At 36.4% G+C, this 20,365-nt stretch overlaps 1 protein-coding gene across 1 annotated transcript in view; it reads right to left on the bottom strand.

Moving 5' to 3' along the window:
- PTPRD (protein tyrosine phosphatase receptor type D) overlaps positions 1–20,365 on the bottom strand; it is a 362,060-nt gene that overhangs the window by 137,659 nt on the left and 204,036 nt on the right. The window contains exons 5-6 of the mRNA XM_066569175.1: positions 3,353–3,541; positions 1,335–1,352 (exon numbers count right to left, since the gene is read on the bottom strand). Coding sequence (XP_066425272.1) covers positions 1,335–1,352; positions 3,353–3,541 — 207 coding nt within the window. The remainder of the gene's footprint in view (positions 1–1,334; positions 1,353–3,352; positions 3,542–20,365) is intronic.

Genomic DNA, 20,365 nt, shown 5'->3' with positions numbered 1-20,365 from the left:
CTCATAAAAAAGCAGGACAGACTTCAAGAAATCTTCTGCTGAAGAAAGCCAAAAATGCGCAGCAAGAACAAAAAGGCTGCTTGAAGTGAAAAAAAAGAAATTGTATTAGTCATTTACAATTATCAAAATATTATTTTAAAGAAATAAAACTCCTTTAAGACATGCAGATTGATAAGAAAAGAAAGACCGTTTTCCGCAACTTACAATCTTAAAGTACGTTTGCTGAAAAACAAAGAGCAGTTGAATTAGAAGACAAAAAAGTTTCAAAAGTATGGTCTATGCCAAGGAAGAACCAACCAACCACTGCTGAGGACCATAGGAGGGCCCCTCCTGAGACACCCATCAAAATCCACAAGTGGGATTAGCAGTGTGGTGTCACAAAACCCAAGAAAAATATAAAACAAGAATTACAAAAGAAGTAAACAGTTTTGCTAGAGAATCAAAAACCAACAATACCACATACCACCAAGAATAATGAGTCAGTAACCTTTCATTTCCAAAGCCTGTAGATTAGAAGATCCAAAAATCCAGAGGTGAGAGAATTCCAAAAAAAAGAAAACTACAACAACAACCAAAAAAAAAAAAAAAAGGCAAAACCACAATAAAAGGAAAAAACCACTTCTGTAATTCTTTTAGGGGGGGGATACATAATTTTAAATTTTATGAAGTTAAAGAAAAAAAAAGGATCGAAGAAGAACAAAACCAAAAACCTTTTATGAAAGATAAGACAAAAAGAAGATAGTCCATGTTGTCTTCTGCATGTCTGCTACTGTTCTCCAGACCATCTTGGCTTTGGTCCAGGAAAAGAACAGCTAAGGAAGAAAAAAAATGATCTTTTTTGCTCCAGTTGGACAAAAAAAAAGAGGAAGGAAAAAAAGAAGAAAAAAAAGAAGAAAAAGAAAAAAGAAGAAAAAGAAGAAGAAGAAAAAAGAGAAGAAGAAGAAGAAAAAGAAAAAGAAAAAAGAGGGACAAATGGTACGCTGTGACTGGGCTATGGCCAGGAGACCTGGATATGCTTTCTTTGAAGCATATCACTTTTTTTTTTTTTTTTTTTTTTTTTTTTTTTTTTTTTTTTAATGAACAAATGAAAAGGGGAAAGGAAAAGGCAATGTGAAGAAAGAAAGGTCACAATATGAGAGTCACTGATCATAACCAAACAGGACAAAGGAAAAAGAAAATCAGATGATGGACATTTCCGCGGTTTTTATTTTGTTTTGTTTTTTCCTTATGGAAAACAAAACAAAACAAAACCAAAAACAGGACAAAATGAGAGGGATGAAAGGACAGAAAGAATGAGTAAGATCATTCTGTGAACGTTAGTTCAGCACTCTTACCTCTTATTGGTGTACCACCTGGGTGGATAATATGAATGCAAATAAGATTAGAAAGAAGAAGCATTAGTACGAGAAGAAGGAGGCTAGGGCTTTGGAAGAAGAATCAAATTAGATTTACAGAATTAAATAAGGTCTTAAGAGAAACTTGAATTACTATACTGTTAAAACAGGAATATATTAGATAGTATTATCAGGTTATAAAAGCAAGTTGCATTGTACCACAAAGGGCAAAAAGGCTATAATTGGCTGCACTGCCATTCTCAGAGTAGCATCTGAGTTCTTAGACGTTCGGTTATATAGGGTTAGAAATGTATCAAATATGCCTCAAATACTTAAAGGAAACTTTACAAAACTGTACTCATGACATATTTTAGGAAAATATTGGAAATTCTATTTAAATATATATATATATATATATATTGATCTATATATATATGAAAAGAGGATATACTGAAGTCTATCTCAAAACAAACACTGTAGTTTAGGCTGGATTATGGCATTTACTATTCTAGATCTATGTGATACATGTGTACTGTTTCTTTTAGGTGTTGCTATGACTGATAAGACAACATTTCTGTGGAGGTGTGCGTGTGCGCCACTATAGGGATCTGGTGACTACACTGACTGTTAGTAAAATGCATGCCATGCATTTTAAGAATAATAATACTAATCATATAATAATTATCATAATCATAATCATAATATTCTGAATATGGAAATTAGTGGGGGTGAAGTGCGCTTCAGAACTAAGCACTTACCAATAGATTCTGGAGATTTAAATACGGAGAGAAGAAAGACAGCATAAAAATATTATTATATTCCTTATAATTTGGTACAAAGTTTTCAGTTAAAGCTTTATATACTAAATCATCTATGTCACATGTGAAAAAATCTTAATTTACATTAACAGAAGGTTAATTTACACAGTTCTGCTGACAACAAGCAAAAAGTAGGTTAACAAGACGATTTAACATCACAGGACAGGTCAAAAGCTGAGAATTCTGGGAAGACACGTGATTAAACAACTTAGATTCTACAACGATATCTACTACAATTGTTGAAGAAAAAAGCTCATTATATCCCAGTGATCAATGATCTGATCTTATTTTGGGATAAGCATTAAACTCGATAAATTTAGAGATTTGTTTGTCTGTTTCTGGTTTTGTTTTGTTTTGTTTTTAATCTAAAGAGAGCAAAAGAATAAACTAAGGCAGGAGGAGAGTGAGAGAACTGCTAGGGAGGTGCAAGGGGCAAAGAGAGAGAAAGAGCAGCAAAAGCTGGAATCTACACCAAAAGCAGACTTCTGTAGATCCAGAAAATATAGGATTCATAAAGCTTTAGCGTGGACGCACACTACTGTGGCTAAATGTGTTGGAAAAATGCTCAGCCAGCAAAAAACCCCCAACTTTGTTCCATGGATTTCCCAAAGATTTCATTTCCTTTTTTTTTTTTTCAGGTATAAATCTGCATGGGAAGAAGTACTGTGCTTTATGTATTTGTGAGAGGAAAGAAGATGTGTCCAAACTGGCTAATCTTTGGTGAAGTCAAATGTGGAAAAGACAGCAATAAACACATTTTAGATTTTAATTGAAGTGTCTAATGCAGGTTTTGGTTTTGATGAATATAACCATTGGTACTCCTTGCAATTTCTGAATGAAGTCCAATGTTGAAATAAATTTGTTAAAAAAAATTAAAAGGAAAGAAGAAAGAAAGAGGAGAAAATGGATTCATCAAGTACTGCAGAAAGCAGTAAAGAAAAAAATTATCAAAAAATACAGTCACAGCAGTGAGCAATGTGGAGTAAACAGAAGCTGCAAAACACATAGAGACAGACTCTATAGAAAGCTATGACAACATCACAGACATGGACAACATACTCAGTAACACAGAAAAGGAGAGGGGAAAGAGAAATTATTACCTATAAATAAAATATTTTTAAAAAAGGAAGAGAAAGAAAAGAAAGAAAAAGTGAGAGAGAACAACTCTGGGCGTCGGTGGAAACAGTAACAAGACCCTACCTGAGCGTAGCTGCTTGATGCGGCCATTGTTGTTGCTTGTGTCAACAGGTAAGAAATCTTTGAACCAAGTTATTTCAGGATCAGGATTGCCACTGGCTGCACATAACATGGTAGCTGTACGAGTTCGTTCAACCACCTTCAGCTGTGGGCCCATATCAATGGTTGGAAAACCTCGAGGAATTTGATCCTCTGAAAAAGAAATTCATAAATTGAGGGATTTAATTTCAGTTGTGCTGTGCTGCATGAGAGCCCAAATCATCCTGCTTAACATTCAGTGATCACCTAATTATTCATAAACAACAAACAATTGATCAAAATGCTGATACAAAAGAAAAAGTTAATTAAAAATGGCTATAAACTTTATAATTATAAAATCATATGAGATACACTACCTAGCATATTGGACTCATACTAAGGTACCATAGAACACTGATGTTGCCCTTCTTGCAAGAGGCCCTACTGTTTTACATGAAATATCAAGTTACCATTATCAAATCTACCAACCTTAAGGAAAATTCCTCTTTATACCAGAGAAGTACACAAGGAAGGATCACTATGCAGTGTAAGATCTGGCCACTAACTCAGAAGACCTAAGTTATGTTTCTTGCTTCTATCATTATTACTTATCTGCTGTTGCTCAACATCTATTGCCCCTGTGCTTTGATTGTCCATCCTATAGATGGACTTGATAGTGCTTTGCTGCTACAAGGGAATGCTGCAAAGATGAATGCCTTGTAGGACTGCAAAACACTGAGAAATTCTAAACATTGCAGCTGTGTGGACAGCAAAGTTAAAGTGGCATGAAACTCACAATGATATTGAATAGATACAACAGGGTCTATTAAAATACTCAGATACAGCCCCAAATCCTCATGCTAGTGTGGTTAATACTGAAATATTAAAAATATTGTACAAGAGTAATTGGCCTTCATAATGTGACACCTGCTAGCAAATAACACTGACAGCATAGTAGGATCAGGAAATTTCTCAGAAATCAAGTTTGCATGGCTAAAATAACCTGTTTGAAATAAAAAATCTTGCTCCTCATTTCCACTGCAATGGCAAAAATATTTTTATTGAAAAATAATATTAATTCCATTCAAAAATGAAAATCAAAAATAACCAAAGAAAGAGGATCAACACTAACTATAAACCACATGTTATTTAATGTCTTAACTAATCATTACTACCATGCAATTCATTAGGGGATAAAACTAACAGGAGAAATTGTTCAACATTAACTCTCTTTAGTTAAGAAGTGTCACATTTTCAAAGATGTCAGATAAGTCTTCAGACTTTTCTGAAAAAATGCATAGCAAGCAAACACAGCCTACAGATCTTTGTAGTTCCTGGGGTGTGATGCTGCTCATGAGCTACCTAACTGCTTGCAATACAAGTGCACATAGATAACCATAGAACAACAGAATGGTTTAGGACCTTAAACAAAATCTACATTCAACCTCTCTGCCATGGACAGAAATCTCTTCCATTAGACCAAATTACTCAGAGATACATCCAACCTGGTCTTGTACACCTTCAGAGATGGGGGATCCACAAACTGTCTGAGCAACCTATTTCAGTGCCTCACCACCCTCAGAGTAAAGCTTTTCTTAAGGTCTAATCAAAACCTATCCTCCTTCAGCTTAGGGAAAATCTCCCATTTCCTATCCCTTTTGAAAAGTTCCTCTCCAGCCTTTTGTAGCCCCTCCTTTAGGTACTGGAAAGCATAAAAAGGTCACCAGAGCTTTATCCTTTCTCGGCTGAACAGCCCCAACTCTCTCAGCTTTTCTTTGTAGAAGAGGTATTTCAGACCTCTCATCAACTTGTGGCTATCTACTGGACTCGTTCTAACTAATCAAAGTTTTTCTTGTGTTGGAGGCTCCAGACCTGGACACAGTACTCCAGGTGGCAGTCTCACAACAAAAGAATAGAAGGGTATAAGCATATTCCTTTACCTCCTGGACGTGCCTCTTTTGATGCAGTCCAGGATAAGATTGGCTTTCTGAGCTGCGAGTGTACATTGCAGAGTCATATCAAACTTTTCATCCACAAACATCCTGTCTTTCTTCCCAGGGTAAGCCTCAATTTGTTTTCCACTAAGTCTGTATTATTATTTGGAATGACCCCAACACAGGTACAGAACCTTTCACTCAGCCTTGTTGCACTTCCTCAGGTCCCACGTCTCAAGCCTAAGGTCAATCCATGTCCTTCACTGTGGTGACCCCATCACACAGCTTGGTGTCATTGGCATATTTGCTAAGGGAGCACTCAATCCCACTGCTCATGTTGCTGACAAAGGTGCAAGGAGCACTGGTCCCTTAGATCTTCAGCTGACACTAGTGTCTAACTAGAATTGAGCTGTTGACTGCAACTCTAGGAGTGCCATCATCCAGCCAATTTTTTATCCACCAAGAGTTACACCTGTCAAAATTCCTGCCTCTCCAGTTCAGAGACAAGGATGATATATGGTAGAGTGTCACATGCTCCACACAAATCCATGTAGATGATTTCTGCTGCCCTTCCTTGTTCAACACTGCTGTAACGCAATCCTAGAAGGCCACCAAATTTGTCAGGCATGATTTGCCTTTAGTGAAGCCATGCTGGCTGTCACCAATCACCTAATTATTTTCAGTGTCTCTTAGCATATTTTCCAGGAGGATCTGTTCCATGACCTCTACAAGTACTGATTGTGAGACTGTTTGGCCTGTAGTTCTTTGGTCTTCCTTATCTCCCTTTTTAAAAGTGGGGTCATGTTTTCCCCTTTCCTGTTGGTGGGAATTTCACCAGACTGCCACAAGTTTTCAAATATGATGTGTAGTGGCTGCATTCTTTCATCCCAACACTCTAGTCATAAGAGAGGTCCCTGTGTTTCCATGATGCCAATTAAAGTCATAGACCTGCAGGCATCCACACATCTCTAGTACCACCCATGCTGCATGTGTTAGCACAAAGGGGTTTTAAGCTGCTCCTCAATGAAGCTGACTTTCTGTCTGCTGTGGCTGGACTGTCTTGGTGCTCTGCTGCTGACCTGCTTACCCTCTCCAGACTTTTTCTGGCTCAGCCATCTAACTAGTATGTGTGGAATGGCATGTCCCACACTTTATCACTATTAAACCTGATGATATCTCCCTCCCCTCATATCTAATTTAAACCCCTATCAATAAGCCCTGCTAGCCCTTCACCAAAGTATCTCTTCCCCCTTGGAGAGAGCCGAATCCCGCCTTCATTCAGCAAGCAGGTGCCACATATATAGGCCATCCCATTATCAAAGAAATCCACATTTTGGTGATGACACTAGTCATGGAATCATGTGGGTCTATCTGTTTCTTTCAATGCTAATACCTGCAGCTGGAAGAACAGAGGAGAAATAATCTTCACCCAATTCACCAACAATTCCAGGGCCTTTGTACAGTGAACACAACTGTCCAGAAAGCTTTCATGACTCTTCAGAACAAGGATTTCTACCAATCAGTTGATAAATGTCAAATCATTCACCAGCCTTAGGCTCTTCCCAAATAAAGGTATATTTCATGTTTGCTTATAAAAGTCCTTGCTTTTGTATTAGCTGACAAGATTTGACTTGGGACACAGAATAGGATTTTTATGACCTTACATTTCCTACTTGGCTTATACAAAAAACCCTAGAGTCCCTTTTGCAAATACCTAAGTGTACAACAAAGATAATCTATCTTGAATGTTAATAGGATGAAGTAGTAAAGAGCCTCCCTTTCTTATTTTTAATAAGGGCAATTAAATTCCATCCATCTGCCTTATGCATACAATCTCTTTGAATGAATGCTCTTCATGAAATTTTCATGAGAAACATCAAAATCGAACATTCAAACACCCAGAACTGTTACATTTTTGACAGTTGTGGCTGGTATCCAACCTGGCTTTAAGGTATCTGGGAATAAACCCAGATATACAACATCAAATGGACAAGAGAAATAATGAAATTTCTAATTGGAGGGCTTATCACGGTGGATTTCATTTTTAGGATGTTATTTACTTTTTTTCCTCTTAAGTTTATTCATAATTTGTACAACTGTCTTTACACATTAGTGATACCAAGTATGACAGATCATCAAACACTCTACGAAACAAAGCTGAGCATCAAATCATTGTACAACTGCATCTCAGCCACAGTAAGAGGAAAGTAACTATTACAAATTTTTTATATATTGGTACCTCTGTAATTTTACGTGAGGTGGCCAGGAAAAATATTTTTTACTGATCATTAATATGCTCACTAGGTTCTGAACTACAGTATATTCTGCTCTTCACATGTAAAATTCAGTTCCAGACAATTAGTTTCCAATTCATCAACAATTTAAATCAGACTTGACCTTCTCAAAGCCATTTGGTACTGTCATTTTCAGAGGCCATTAAAGGTCAGATTTTTCTGTCCTTGTGGCTTAGTGACTTATACATGTAATACGTATTTTGTTTAGGATGACAGATACAAGTGATTTAGAAATAGCCCACATACTTTGAATCTGTTATTTGTCTTAAAGGTGCTGAATTTCATTATTGGCATTAAAAGGATGCATTTAGTACAGCACTAGTATAATTTCCAATTGCTGCATGACTTCACAGAAGTTATTTGTCAGCGTATGATCTGAACAATGTAGAAAACAATTACAGAGAGAGATTACCAGATGAGCCCTTAAGAGAGAATGCAACAAAATGACCTTGCCTTGCTTTGGATCATGGCTCTTCGTATTTCTCAAATCTCTGTATATTCAATCAGTTTGACATTGCTCACCCAAGGCACACAGAATGGACAACAAACAGAAGATGGAAGCCACTGAGCTGCCAGAAAGCTGTCACCTTCTTGCCATTACTGAAACCTGGTGGGATGTGACTGGAGTGTGACTATTGATGGCTACAGGCTCTCCAGAAGAGACAGGTGAGGAAAGAGAGAGGCAGAGGGGTGGCCCTCTACATCAGGAGGTAGACTGAGTGTGAAGAGCTGTCTCTGAAGAGCAGCCATGAGCAGGGCAAATGCCTGTGGCTAAGGATCAGGGACCAAAAAAACAAAGGGAACCTTGTGGATGGTTTAAGTGCAGACCCCTGATCAAAGGGACTCTATTGATGAAGCCTTCTTGCTCCAGCCACAGGAGCCATCATCATGCTCACAGGCTCTTGTCCTGCAGGGGCACTTCAACCATCCCAAACTCTGCTGGGAAAGCAGCATAGCAAGCTGCAGGCAAGCCAGGAGACTCTTGGAAAGCATGAGGGATACTTTCTGGAGCAAAGGAATAGACAGCAGCCCTACCAGAGGGGATACAATCCTGGATCTGAAGGGCACCAGTGGAAGTGAGCTGATGTTGAACATCAGGGTTGGAAGAAGTCTGGGCTGCAGTGACCACACATTGCTGGAGTCTGCAGTCCTGAGGGGTATGGGCCAGGTGAGGAACAAAGTTAGGCCCCTGAACTTTAGGAAGGCAGACTTCCAGCTCTTCAAGGAGATAGCCAGTGAGATCCACTGGGAGACTTCCCTCAGGGACGAGGGAGTGGAACAGAGCTGGCAGATCTTTAAGGAAGTCTTCCACCAAGTGCAAGAGCTGGCAATCCCCAGGAGCAAGAAACTGGGCAAGGAAGACAAGGGAACAGCAGGGCTGAGTAGAGAACTGCTGGTCAGACTGAAGGGAAAGAAGCAAATGGACAAGCAGTTGAAGTTAGGATGGGTGGTGACCTAAGAAGAGTAGAGAATATGAAGTATGGTTGTGTAGGGATGAGATCGGGAAGGCCTAGGTGAAGCTGGAATTGAACCTGGCAAGGAATTGTTCAAGGTCAGGTTGGGTAGGGCTCTGAGGAATCTGATCTAGTGGAAGGTGTCCCTTCCACTAGATGGGAAGGGACATTCTAGAGGGTTTGGAAATACATGACCTTTAAGATACCTTCTAACACAGACCATTTATGATTCTATGTTCTGTAAACAATGTCCTTGCTGCCAGTCTAGTAATTGCTTCCCTTCCAAGAAGCTTGATTGGAAAAAGCACATTACCCTTTACATTCAGATTTCAATATAAGTATACCTTAAACAAATGTAAAATATGTAATTTTACTTGTTGCTGCATTTGTCCTAGAGGTGAGCTTGCCCTCATAAATGCAACAGCATTTAGAGTCTTAAACTCAGTGGTTTTGTGTGAACAGTAATTTTGATGGAGTGGTATCTTGAAAATAGCCACAAGTTAAAATTATGTTCTATCAAAAAAAGAAAGCATACTTATCTTTAAGTGGTAATGATAGAAAAAATCATAGCTGTGCCACAACTATATATTATAAACACTGTTCTGCTCATTGCTTAACTCTATTTCCTCTCATCTTAATAAAAAAAGGTGCAATCTCTTTTTCAGATTTTTTTTTAGTGATGTAATTATTTCATAAAATTTCAGGAATGGAACTTCCCAAGCTATGCAGGTGTACTGTAAGACTACATGTATGCAAAAGCTGGACCCAAAGAAAGAAGATGATTTCAGTACAATGGCTTTGACCCTTTGTGGTAAAACCTGCATGTCTAATACACAACTAAATATATAATATATTATAATATAATATACAACTAAATATACAGCTAAAGAAAAAGGAAGACAGCCATGTTTAGCTAGAATTTGTGCCACAGCTTCTTAACATTTTTACTATGTTTTCTGTAAAAGGTAACTTTCCGACCATGCATAGGCCCTGCTAGCAGCAAGAAGAGTGTTAGCTTTTAAAAACAGATGAGTCTTGAAGTCTTAAATTTTGCATAGCTATCTTACTGAGTCACTCTGGCAATCACAGTCATGATTTAAAAAGAAAGACTGAATAGTGTGAATAGTCTTCTGAATTAGAGTACAATATGATGATATTACTATGATATGGATATCCAACACAAATTGCTATGACTTTGGTTTTGGATTATGGACTATAAAGGCAAAGTATTTAAGGACTTTGATAAGTACAAAGGACTTAAGGCCAGACATTGTCAAGAAAACTGGCTAGTATGTTTGTTAAGTATTTTATTTCACTTAACTATTTTCACCACTGAAACATCCGTGTTCCAGAATATGAAACTGGAGTTCATATTCATATGTAGAACAGAATATTAACCTGTAGTTAAATCTGTGTATCTGCCTAGCTAAAATACATACTCATAGTACTTGACTGTGCCTCTTGAACACTTTGCTTATGTAAAACAGTTATTCTTATTGTGCAAATGGAAGGTGTTTCTCTACTCTATTCAGGAAGAAAAGAAAGTGAATCTATTTCAAGATTCCCTGATAGGTTTGCCACAGGCAAATTTTAGTCATTCTGCAGCTCACAGAATAAAAAGGCACACATGGAGCATTCCCAGAATACATTATAGATACTGAAGATAAACTGCCACAATAAAGTTTATTATTTCAAAGAACAGTGTAAATAAAGCTTTTATTTTCACTATTCCAGATGGCAGCAGCATATAATTTGCACTGTTTTGACATCATGACCATATTATTCAAAATCATTCTTCTTCCTTCTGAACTGAATGCAGGATTGAGAACAGTAAAATTAAAGAGACTAGAGGAAGAATTAAAATCACCATTTTGAAGTGAAGTTGGTATTCTGTACTATTATTGAAGAGCCATGGATATAAAGGAATTAAAAAATAAAACCAGAGCCAATTCTAATTATATATAAAAATTAAATTGGATTTAAAATATATAAAGCATCAGAGAAGTGCCAGTTAATAAACATTATTCATACTGAAACACTATACAAGGCAAATTTTGGCAAATAGAAGTAATTATGAACACACACAATAAATTATTTTGTGGGATCCTTTGCTCAAATTTGCTATATACAGATGGATACTTAGTGGTGTTGTAAAGTAAAGCAGGGTAACGTCTACACTAGAATAATAGATCTCGGTATTGGTTGGGTGTTCTCTTTAATTTCACACTATTTTAGCACATGAAGAAAGTGAATTAGACATTGATAAGATGATCAGTAAAAATTCAGCATAAGAACAGCTGTCCATACCATCCCATCAAAACCCATGCATTTCAAAGTATCTTCATATACTGAAGAGATGTGCAAAGCACATTTTGATACAAAAGAAAACAAATTTGTTTAGTAGCTCTGAATGCAATTACCCTGCAAATTGCAAAGTAATGTCTATATAACAGAACACAGAGCCACTTAGACTGAATTATCATTTGTATGAATGTTGAAGCAGCAATTTCACATTGCATTAAGTCAGTTAACATTCATTGTTATTAGCATTTAGCTTTAAATAAGTTCTCTGTTTTAACAAATGAGTGCACTGAGCCTTTGAAATTAAATATCTTCTAATAAAGAAAAAGGAATTTGCACCTTTCAGCCGTTCTCAAAATCTGCAAAATTAGACTGCACATAGCAAGCTTTCCCCAAAGTGACCTGTCTCACATGAACAATGAAATACCTCTCACTCTGCTTTAACAATGACATGTCATCTGAACAACAAGAATTAACATTTGTGGATTCATCATTCATATGAAAACACAAGCCTCAAAGTAAGGCTTTATTCTCATACCTCTACATGGGCGTGTCATAGCTTAGAGCAGAGCATATCATCTGAGCATCAATATGCCCAAATTTGGATGTCTGTTCTGTTCATTTGGAATGTAATAGGAAATACAAAAAGCTGTGTCTCAAAAAAAAAAAAAAAATAGGGAATCCAAGCATCTCTACCAGATGTCCCTTATCTAACACAAGGAGAGGACTCAGAGTCTGAGGTAATGAAACAAAGGCAGAGAATGTGATCATTTAAGAGCAAGCTATCATATATTTAGGAAAGTCTATTTTGCACTGGTGAATAAAAGACAAGAGGACTGCTAAGGGTGGCAATATGAATTTCCATGATTACTGTTTCTAATTAAGGCTTAGTTTCCAGACAGGGTTAGGATTTAGATTACACAAAATCGGGGTTAAACTGGGGCTTGCCAAGAATCAAGATCAGAAAAACAAAAAAGCATGCTTTCTCTATCCAGTCAATAATTTTAACACAGTAATATTTGTGCTTTTACATTCTCTTCACTTTTATTTGAAAAATAAAGGGGAACTCAGTGCAATGCAGGCAGTCCTTGTTTTACACTTTACTTTCTCACATCACATACAGCTTTATGGTGAGGTAAATAATAAGATGAGCAGCAGGTTCATATGTACACCATAGCGCACTTTTCATGCTAGTAGCTTGAATATACTGACCGGTCCAGAACACATAAAATCATTCTTTTCCTTTTCTTCCACTCCTTTCTACTCATTAGTGCTCAGTGTTAAAATATTTATACTAGCAAATACATGACAGTTTCTATAAACAGTTACCTTGTACTCATTCAGTATAAAGCAATAAATACTAATAAGTGTAAAGCAATAAATCATCACAATCAAGTTCCCACATCTCAGTTTGAGAATGGTGTAGGAGCATCTTGTTTTCTTGTGTTCAAAAGAGCAAGAGAGAAAGAAGTAAGAAAGAAAGAAGAGCAGCCTGTCAAAGGAGTTCTCAGACCACACAGTCTGCCTCTCCTTCCTTCCTTGTCACGGCCCTTTCTGTTACTGATGTTACACTGCTTTCAAGGAATTGTTTCCTCAATGCCATAATCTTCCCCGATGTTTTTTAATGCAGCCTATGTACTCTGTAGCCCAAACTGTCAACAATAAACTGTACTAACTGCATTAATGCCACAGCTGCAGAACCTGACAAAGCAACTTGTCAAAACCATTAACTTTGTTGAAATATTGTTTCTAAAGGAGAACAACATTATTTTCTGCATTTCTACTTCAGCATTAAACTTGTACATTTTAGAAAGAGAAAGGGGATATTTTCACTTCAGTAAGTGGTTAGATAGATGCTCCAAAAGAGGAGATAGATGGTGGTTAGATAGATTCTCCTACTGTTTAGCTCCCTAAAAGAAAGAAATGAAGAATAAGGGTTATGAAACTGTATTCCTTAAGTTTTAACAAAGGATATTTCATTCAGGATGTTAAATGCCATTTTGGTTCAGTGAATTAAACAGTAAGGTAGTGTCTATGCATTTCAACTGATTTTCCGGTGCCCAGCACAACAATGCACCCATTCAAATGTAGCAATTTGAATGTTACTGCATCATTTCAATAAACAGCAAATGTAAGTATTAAAAAAACCCCATAAAACAACAGAAGTCCTATTACTGCTGAAGTGACAGGGAAAGAAGAGATATGTTGTCAGAACAGAAACTGAACTTTGGAAAAATGCAGTCGAAGAAGATATCCCTTGAAATTCAGTACTATTCAGTGTTGTACTAATGCTACTTATACAAAATATGAACCATTTTTCTATACCCAATGCTGCATTCACCTTCATTGGTCTGAAGATCATCCTTACAACATTCATAATGCTTATATGATTACAGATAGGTGACTGTAAAAAAGCAATAGACACCTTCACCTCCCATTTTTATCCTTTCTTTGCTTGCTTTATTTTAAGTCTTTCCACCACTATGAACATGTATTTATCAATTAAGAAATCAATGGAATATGTAAGACACAAAACAATGCCTTGTATCATGTACTCCCAATATATATAAGCAAAAGAGAGAATACAAAGTACTGGTAGAAATTAAAACACATTGCATCTTTGAAACTTTATGAACCTTTAACAGAAGGAAGGAAGTAGTTCCTTTATGAGCAGATAGTGAAGTTAGTCTCTGATTGCTTGCCTGTGCAGGGAGTGGGTGTGCTCTAGACTTCACTCTTCATATGCCTGAATATGAGGAAGGAAACCCTCTCACTATTTGTGTGTCACCACTTATGGCAACATTCCTTTTTGCAGATACTGAGAAGATGCCTACCTCCTTACAGGGATCTGATAGCAGAGAAGAACAAGTGTAGGAAAAAGCAGAGAAGGGAGTAGATATGAATTGCTTTTTTTGTTTGGGGTGAGTTTCACCACTTAAAATAAGTTCTTTGTCTAAAGAATAACACTCCAAAGACAAGGATGCTACAGGGGGAAAACACCATTGGCTTCTGGTCTAGAAGGATACTGAAGGGCTTTCTCTCTAGCAGAGGACACACACTGCTTAAAATTCAGCTTTTCACGGTCCTGTGGCAAGCTGAATAACCACTGCTGATGAAAAACCTCTAATGAGTATGGAGTCACGCAGAACTTGACATTAACACTTTATAGTACACATATGGCTAAGGCAGTCAACATTTCAAGGTTTTCATCCCATAAAGACTGAGGATTCATGACATCAAAGGTTCATTTTGTCACCCAAACCCAATGTTTAGAACTGTGGCCTGCGGCTTTGAGTCCTACCTGAAATTTTGCTGTTGCCCTAAGATGAAGTGGGAATAGTCTGTGATTGAACATGCTTCACGATATAATAGTGAGTGCTGCTATTAGAAATGATAGATAATGTCTGTACTCTGAGTTATTGTGTGAAAGAAAATGCTCAACACCCCAGCATGCTCTGAAACATGGCAGAGGCCCTGCCTTCAGCTTGCAGAGGTGATGCAAGGCAGCACTCACGCTCATCTGCTGGGAGCTTGCTCCTGTCCTATGCTCCTCCAACACATTTTTCACAATAACATTCACATGGCCTTGAAAGAGGTATTGTGAAATACTGTGAGCTGAATAGAGCATACTCAAGCAGGCTCTCTGGAATGCTGAGGGAGAAAGATTACTTTAAACATGACACTTTCACATTTGTCTAGAAACAACAGCTAATATTTCTCATGGAACTGTAAATGAGGAGTGATGTGGGAATTCATTCATAAGATGTTGAACATAGAACAACACCAGATTTACTCAGCTTCGCTGTAACTATTGCTACAACTTGCTTGACTAATTCCAATGCAATTTATATTGTCTTTAATTTGAAATAAGATCTTGGCTGGGCATAGGAATATAAAATGTTAAAAAGCGTTATTTTTAAAAAAACTCTTCTATATGTTGAGATCAAGGTTCACAACTCTAAGCACATTATAATTATTTTTAACTACTTTTTCATTATTTTAATTATTATTTTAATTCATTATTTTAAATAATTATTTAAATAATAATTCAGTGCTAACTCTAAAAAAGTTGCCAAATCGAAGTCCACAACAGGCAGTGTAAATTGAAATTTTTTAGTTTAGAGTCTGAGTGGACATATTTAAATTACAAATAAAATGTGTTCCATAATATTTTTAATAATTTTCATAGCAAATATTACTGATTTTATATATAGTATAGGCAAGCTTTTTGTTTTCACAGATTCTGTTAATTTTTTCACTAACTTCTATCCATCTAATCAAAGACCATCAATCATTCGTGACCTTTTTAAATTATGAGCCTTGGTTGCTTCCAGTTGATTTTGCTTTGGTTTGTTCTGTTATTTTTTAGAAGAAATTTCTGCAAATGAAAATTATAATTATTTAACAAAAAACAGTGATGCTTCAGTTTTGGTGGAATACTTCACTGGCATGCAAATAGAAAAAACAGCTTTTCAGCGTAGCTGGAAGTCATGGACTGCAGTGACGTCTGGGATAGTGTTTGAATAGTCCAGTGTGATTGCCAGAAGGGTGAGAGTCATAATGTCAGGCAGGGCAGGTAGGGGATGAGAAACAGAGAAAGAATAGAAGAAAGTTTCATGTTTTGTCAGTTACTTGCAAATCCATTACAAACTGTTTTGTGACAAAGAGTTAAGGAAGTCAAACAGCTGTGGAGAGTCAGTTTCTGCCTTTGAGCAGACAAAGTGTGACAGAGTAAGCTTAGCATAGCATTGTATATGTCAAGTACTTCAAAACCAGTGTAACCACAGAAAGCCTCCACACCAGCTTTGTCAACAGACTTAGCATCTGATAAGTTTCATGAAGAAGGTACCAGTGAAGGAAACAGAATGCTTGGTAACAGAAGATGTGGATGTGTCCAGTGGTGAATTAAAACTCAGTGGAAGGCCCTACGGTCAGAAGTAATGCAAGCAATTGACTGAGAGGGCCAGGGTTATATATGCCTTCAATAATAGAACTGTTTCTCTTTGGATTTATTAACAGTAACATCTGTCATCCATTTTACAACAATATAAAACTTATGACTTTTAGAGGAAAGAGACTAAATTGTTTTTCCTGTGGGCTGGAGAGGCAGGCATGAAGATCTTGATACGTACTCTGTAGAAGCAATTGGCAACAGGTCAGATGCTACCGTAATTGATAAATAATTTATACCACTAAACAAATACATAGCAATAAATCTCAGACCACACAAAAGTATTTCAGTATTCCAAGACTTTTTTGTACTTGAAGAAGACTTAAAAATCAACCTGTGTGCGCTAAATAACTTTCTGCTCTTTTTCATGATGGCATTCTACTTTGAGTATTTTTTAAGTGATACAATACATTAAATGGAATGTAACAGGGGTTTTAAAAAGAAGAGTTAGTTGTTTTTGTCTTTTCTATAGCTTCCAGCTCCTTTGGCAAATGAGAAAAGTACTTTGCTAATCTATAGGTAGCTTTTTGTATGTCTGTTTAACTTTCTTTAAATATTGTGCTTCTGGAAAAGTTTTGTCTAAACTATTTATTCTGATGTATCCCAAAATTCCTCCTTTCTGATTTTTAACCTTTAATATGACTCATTTAAGCCTTCATGACCTATTGCAGCTGTATGTCCATAAACATTTTTAGCTCCAAAGCCACACCCTAATATCTTACTGTCCTCAAAAAACCAAGTAAAAACTTCGAAGAACACCAGCAAGAACTTTGAGAAAAAACAATCTCTTGTATTTTGATCCTAAAATGTTTAGGCTTCTCTATTATCAACATTTTCTCATATTATCAACAGTTAGGCCAACATTTTCTAATTCTCTAACTCTTTGGCATTTAGCAGCTGGCTTTCCACAAAAGTCAAAATCACGGCGATAACAACTGCAGAAACATGACAAAGGTCTTTCCTGAACACACTGAAAATCTCCCTCTGCACTAAAAAGTCTGAAAGATCTTGGAAATTATCAGCAAGTATCTCACAAATCTTCACGTGTGCTGCTGATCATGCTTTGCAGCTCAGACAGGAAGTAAGACTATGTGAGCTTCTATTACTGAGTTAATTACTCAAAAGAAAAACAAACCAATGTTTTTACAAGATAAGGTCCTGCTGAGGCCTTCAAAAACTGACAACAAACATACTTAAATGTTTCTACCAGTTTTAAAGAAGCTTCACAGAAACATCTTTCTCACAAATAAAAATCTGAAAATGCTCCTAAAAGAATTAATGACTACCACACATAGCACTCTTACACTGTGCTTGAATTTGAACAAAGTATTTTATTCCAGAAAAGGAGATAAAAATTCCTTAGAAAATATCTTATTCTACACGAAAACCAGAAATGTAACCAACTGTGAGCTGTGAGTTATTGCTTCCTGATTCAAACTTATTATAGGAGATCAGAAACTACCAAGCGTTTAAAAGTTAGGATATATCACCTGCAATTTTGGGGTCTCTTTTTCTAATAATTCTGAGTCAGGTAAAAGTGTATATCCATTATATATCAGGAAAACATGTAGTAAGGCTAAATTAACTGATGAACAACATCTTCAAGGCCAGTGTGTAACAGTGAAAATTACGTTATTTCTTCTGAGTATGTCAGAGGGTTTCTGAGATCTTATTCTTTCCTATCTTTTTCACTATAGGGTAAGTTCTTCCCTATAAAGGTAAAAAAAATTAAATAAATATTAATTATGTAACATGATTTTGCAAAGTGTTTCAGAAAGCAGACTTATCCATTAAAGTGAAAAATAGGTACAGTTTAATTTTTATAGCTCCATAAAATGAGTAGGTTTTTAAAAATTTCATAATTAATTTCTTGTTTTCTACAGTATTTAGTAATATTCAAACTAGTGCATATTGAAAAAAGATCATTCAAAATCTATTTTCAACATTCCGTAACATCATACAATTGTATAAATTATGAAAAAATCCTCCATATTTCCTAAATCTAGGTATTCTGTTCAAAATAATCATATGCAGAAAATTATTTCTTGACCGTCTTCCAATGGCTTTGAAAGTCATTTATTACACAATTTGTCTAACTCAAAGATACTGAGTAGTCTCATTGAGGAAACTGACTGTAATGGAAATATTTACACACTTAAGCATGTTGCCAAACCAACTGTCACGTTTTCTAAATTCATTGCCATTTCATTTCATAAGTTATTGCATCTCCTTTTTTCCTCCTACTCCAAAGCAAACCAGTACACTTACGAATTTTTCCACACACATGACAAATATTACACTCTCTAACTGAAGTCAACTTGCATGCATTTCACTTGTCTGCCTGAGACTCATAAAGTGCTGTTTAGATTTTATGCTGAGTTAAATGAAAATTTAGACATGCATCATCAAGAATACTTCATTTTATCACAATAGTAGGAATAAATCTTATGCTTAGAAAAACACAGCATTGCAGAGAAATAGATGATTATTTTCTTATATCATGGGAAGAACAAGGAAGCCACTAGCATTTGCTTTTACCAAAGCCATGAAACTTCTTAGGGCCTGCACAGGTAGTCTTTTTTATGCAAACTGCAACACTGAAAATTAGTTACTAGAAAACCAAGATAAAAGCAAAAAGAAATTTCCAAGTTGTTATTTTGGCAATGCAGGTGAACTAACATACACACATGCAATAATTGATTAAAAGTTCCATGGTATTTTATCAACATTCATGGCTAATAACTATGTTTGAGATCACAATAGGATCCTGAGGCAAACAGCACTGAGCTTCTAGCACTATAGCAAAGTACTAAGCACTAGCTAAATAGTAAAATTACCAGTTACCACTACTGCTCATTCTAGCAGCTACATGTTGATCGGCCTACTATTTAGAGGTTATATGACTGAAAGCTCACAGCTGGAGGTTGCAGAGAAGTAAGGGAACAACTACACTCCCAGGAAGTATGAGATGTTTGTTTAATAATTATTACAATATAGCACGTTTGTTTTCTGTTCTCTTGATGTGTATGTAATACTAATTATCAAGAGAAGAAGTAAGAAAAAGAATAGGTGCTATAAAACCTAGAATTCATATTTAGCACGTGTATTGCAGGCAAAACAGGACATCCCACAGAATGATCTAGAAATTGAATAGCACTTTGTTCGTATTATTAGCAGTGTTGAACAGAGACATTCATTTTACATTGATTTTATTTTACTGTATCCTTAGCATTCTAAGTGATTTGTGTTGTTCCATCTGCACATAAATTTATGCTGTTATAGTAAGGTTCCACCTTTCTGTATATTTGCCTTTCTATATATTTGTCGATCAGTAGTGTAATAAGCTGTTTATTTCCTTAAGACTATGGAGACGAATGCTCAGAAGATACTTATTGAGTTTTAAGCTCTGATCTTCCTGGTATTTTTACTCTAGAGACAAGTACCTTTTAAAACCATTTTTCCTTTTCCTTTTTCTCCCAATTTTCTTTCAGCAGAGGAGTCTTTCAGCCAGTGTTTAGTCTTCTGTTCAAAACCACATCCCCAGAGAGTTTTAACATCCCCAGAGAGTTTTAACTATTTGTCAATCTCCCAAAAGCAAAGGTAAGAATTTAAAGTACTCCTTTCATTTTAGCTGCAAAATTAACTCCTTGTTCCCCTCCCATTGTTAAATTAATTTAAAATCGCTGGTGCTCTCAGCTGTGGTTAGCTGCCTAGAGCCATGGTGTCTGTAAGGCAGAGCTGGTGCAGCACATCTCCCATTCAGCTACACAGTGCTGGCACACACTTTATGCCAGAGAGCTCCAGTGAGGGGTCTGAAGTCAGTCCGTGCACTGCCTCTGGCAAACACCACAGGAAGTTAAAATTTAGGTAGATTTTATTGCAGGTTATGGAGTTATGGTGTGGATGGATTGCTTTATCTCCAATATGCAACTGTCCCAGCTCTGGTATTGCTTTATCATGCCAGATAAACACTCTACTTGCAGCAATAAATACTAGAAGTAAGCATGTACTACAGTAAATAAGACTTGGTGGTAACAATACTATTCCTGAGTATGACAATTTAC

The sequence above is a fragment of the Molothrus aeneus genome, chromosome Z (assembly GCF_037042795.1).
Source record: "Molothrus aeneus isolate 106 chromosome Z, BPBGC_Maene_1.0, whole genome shotgun sequence".
NCBI classification, from domain to species: Eukaryota; Metazoa; Chordata; class Aves; order Passeriformes; family Icteridae; genus Molothrus; species Molothrus aeneus.
This window is presented reverse-complemented; position numbering and strand designations above follow the sequence as displayed.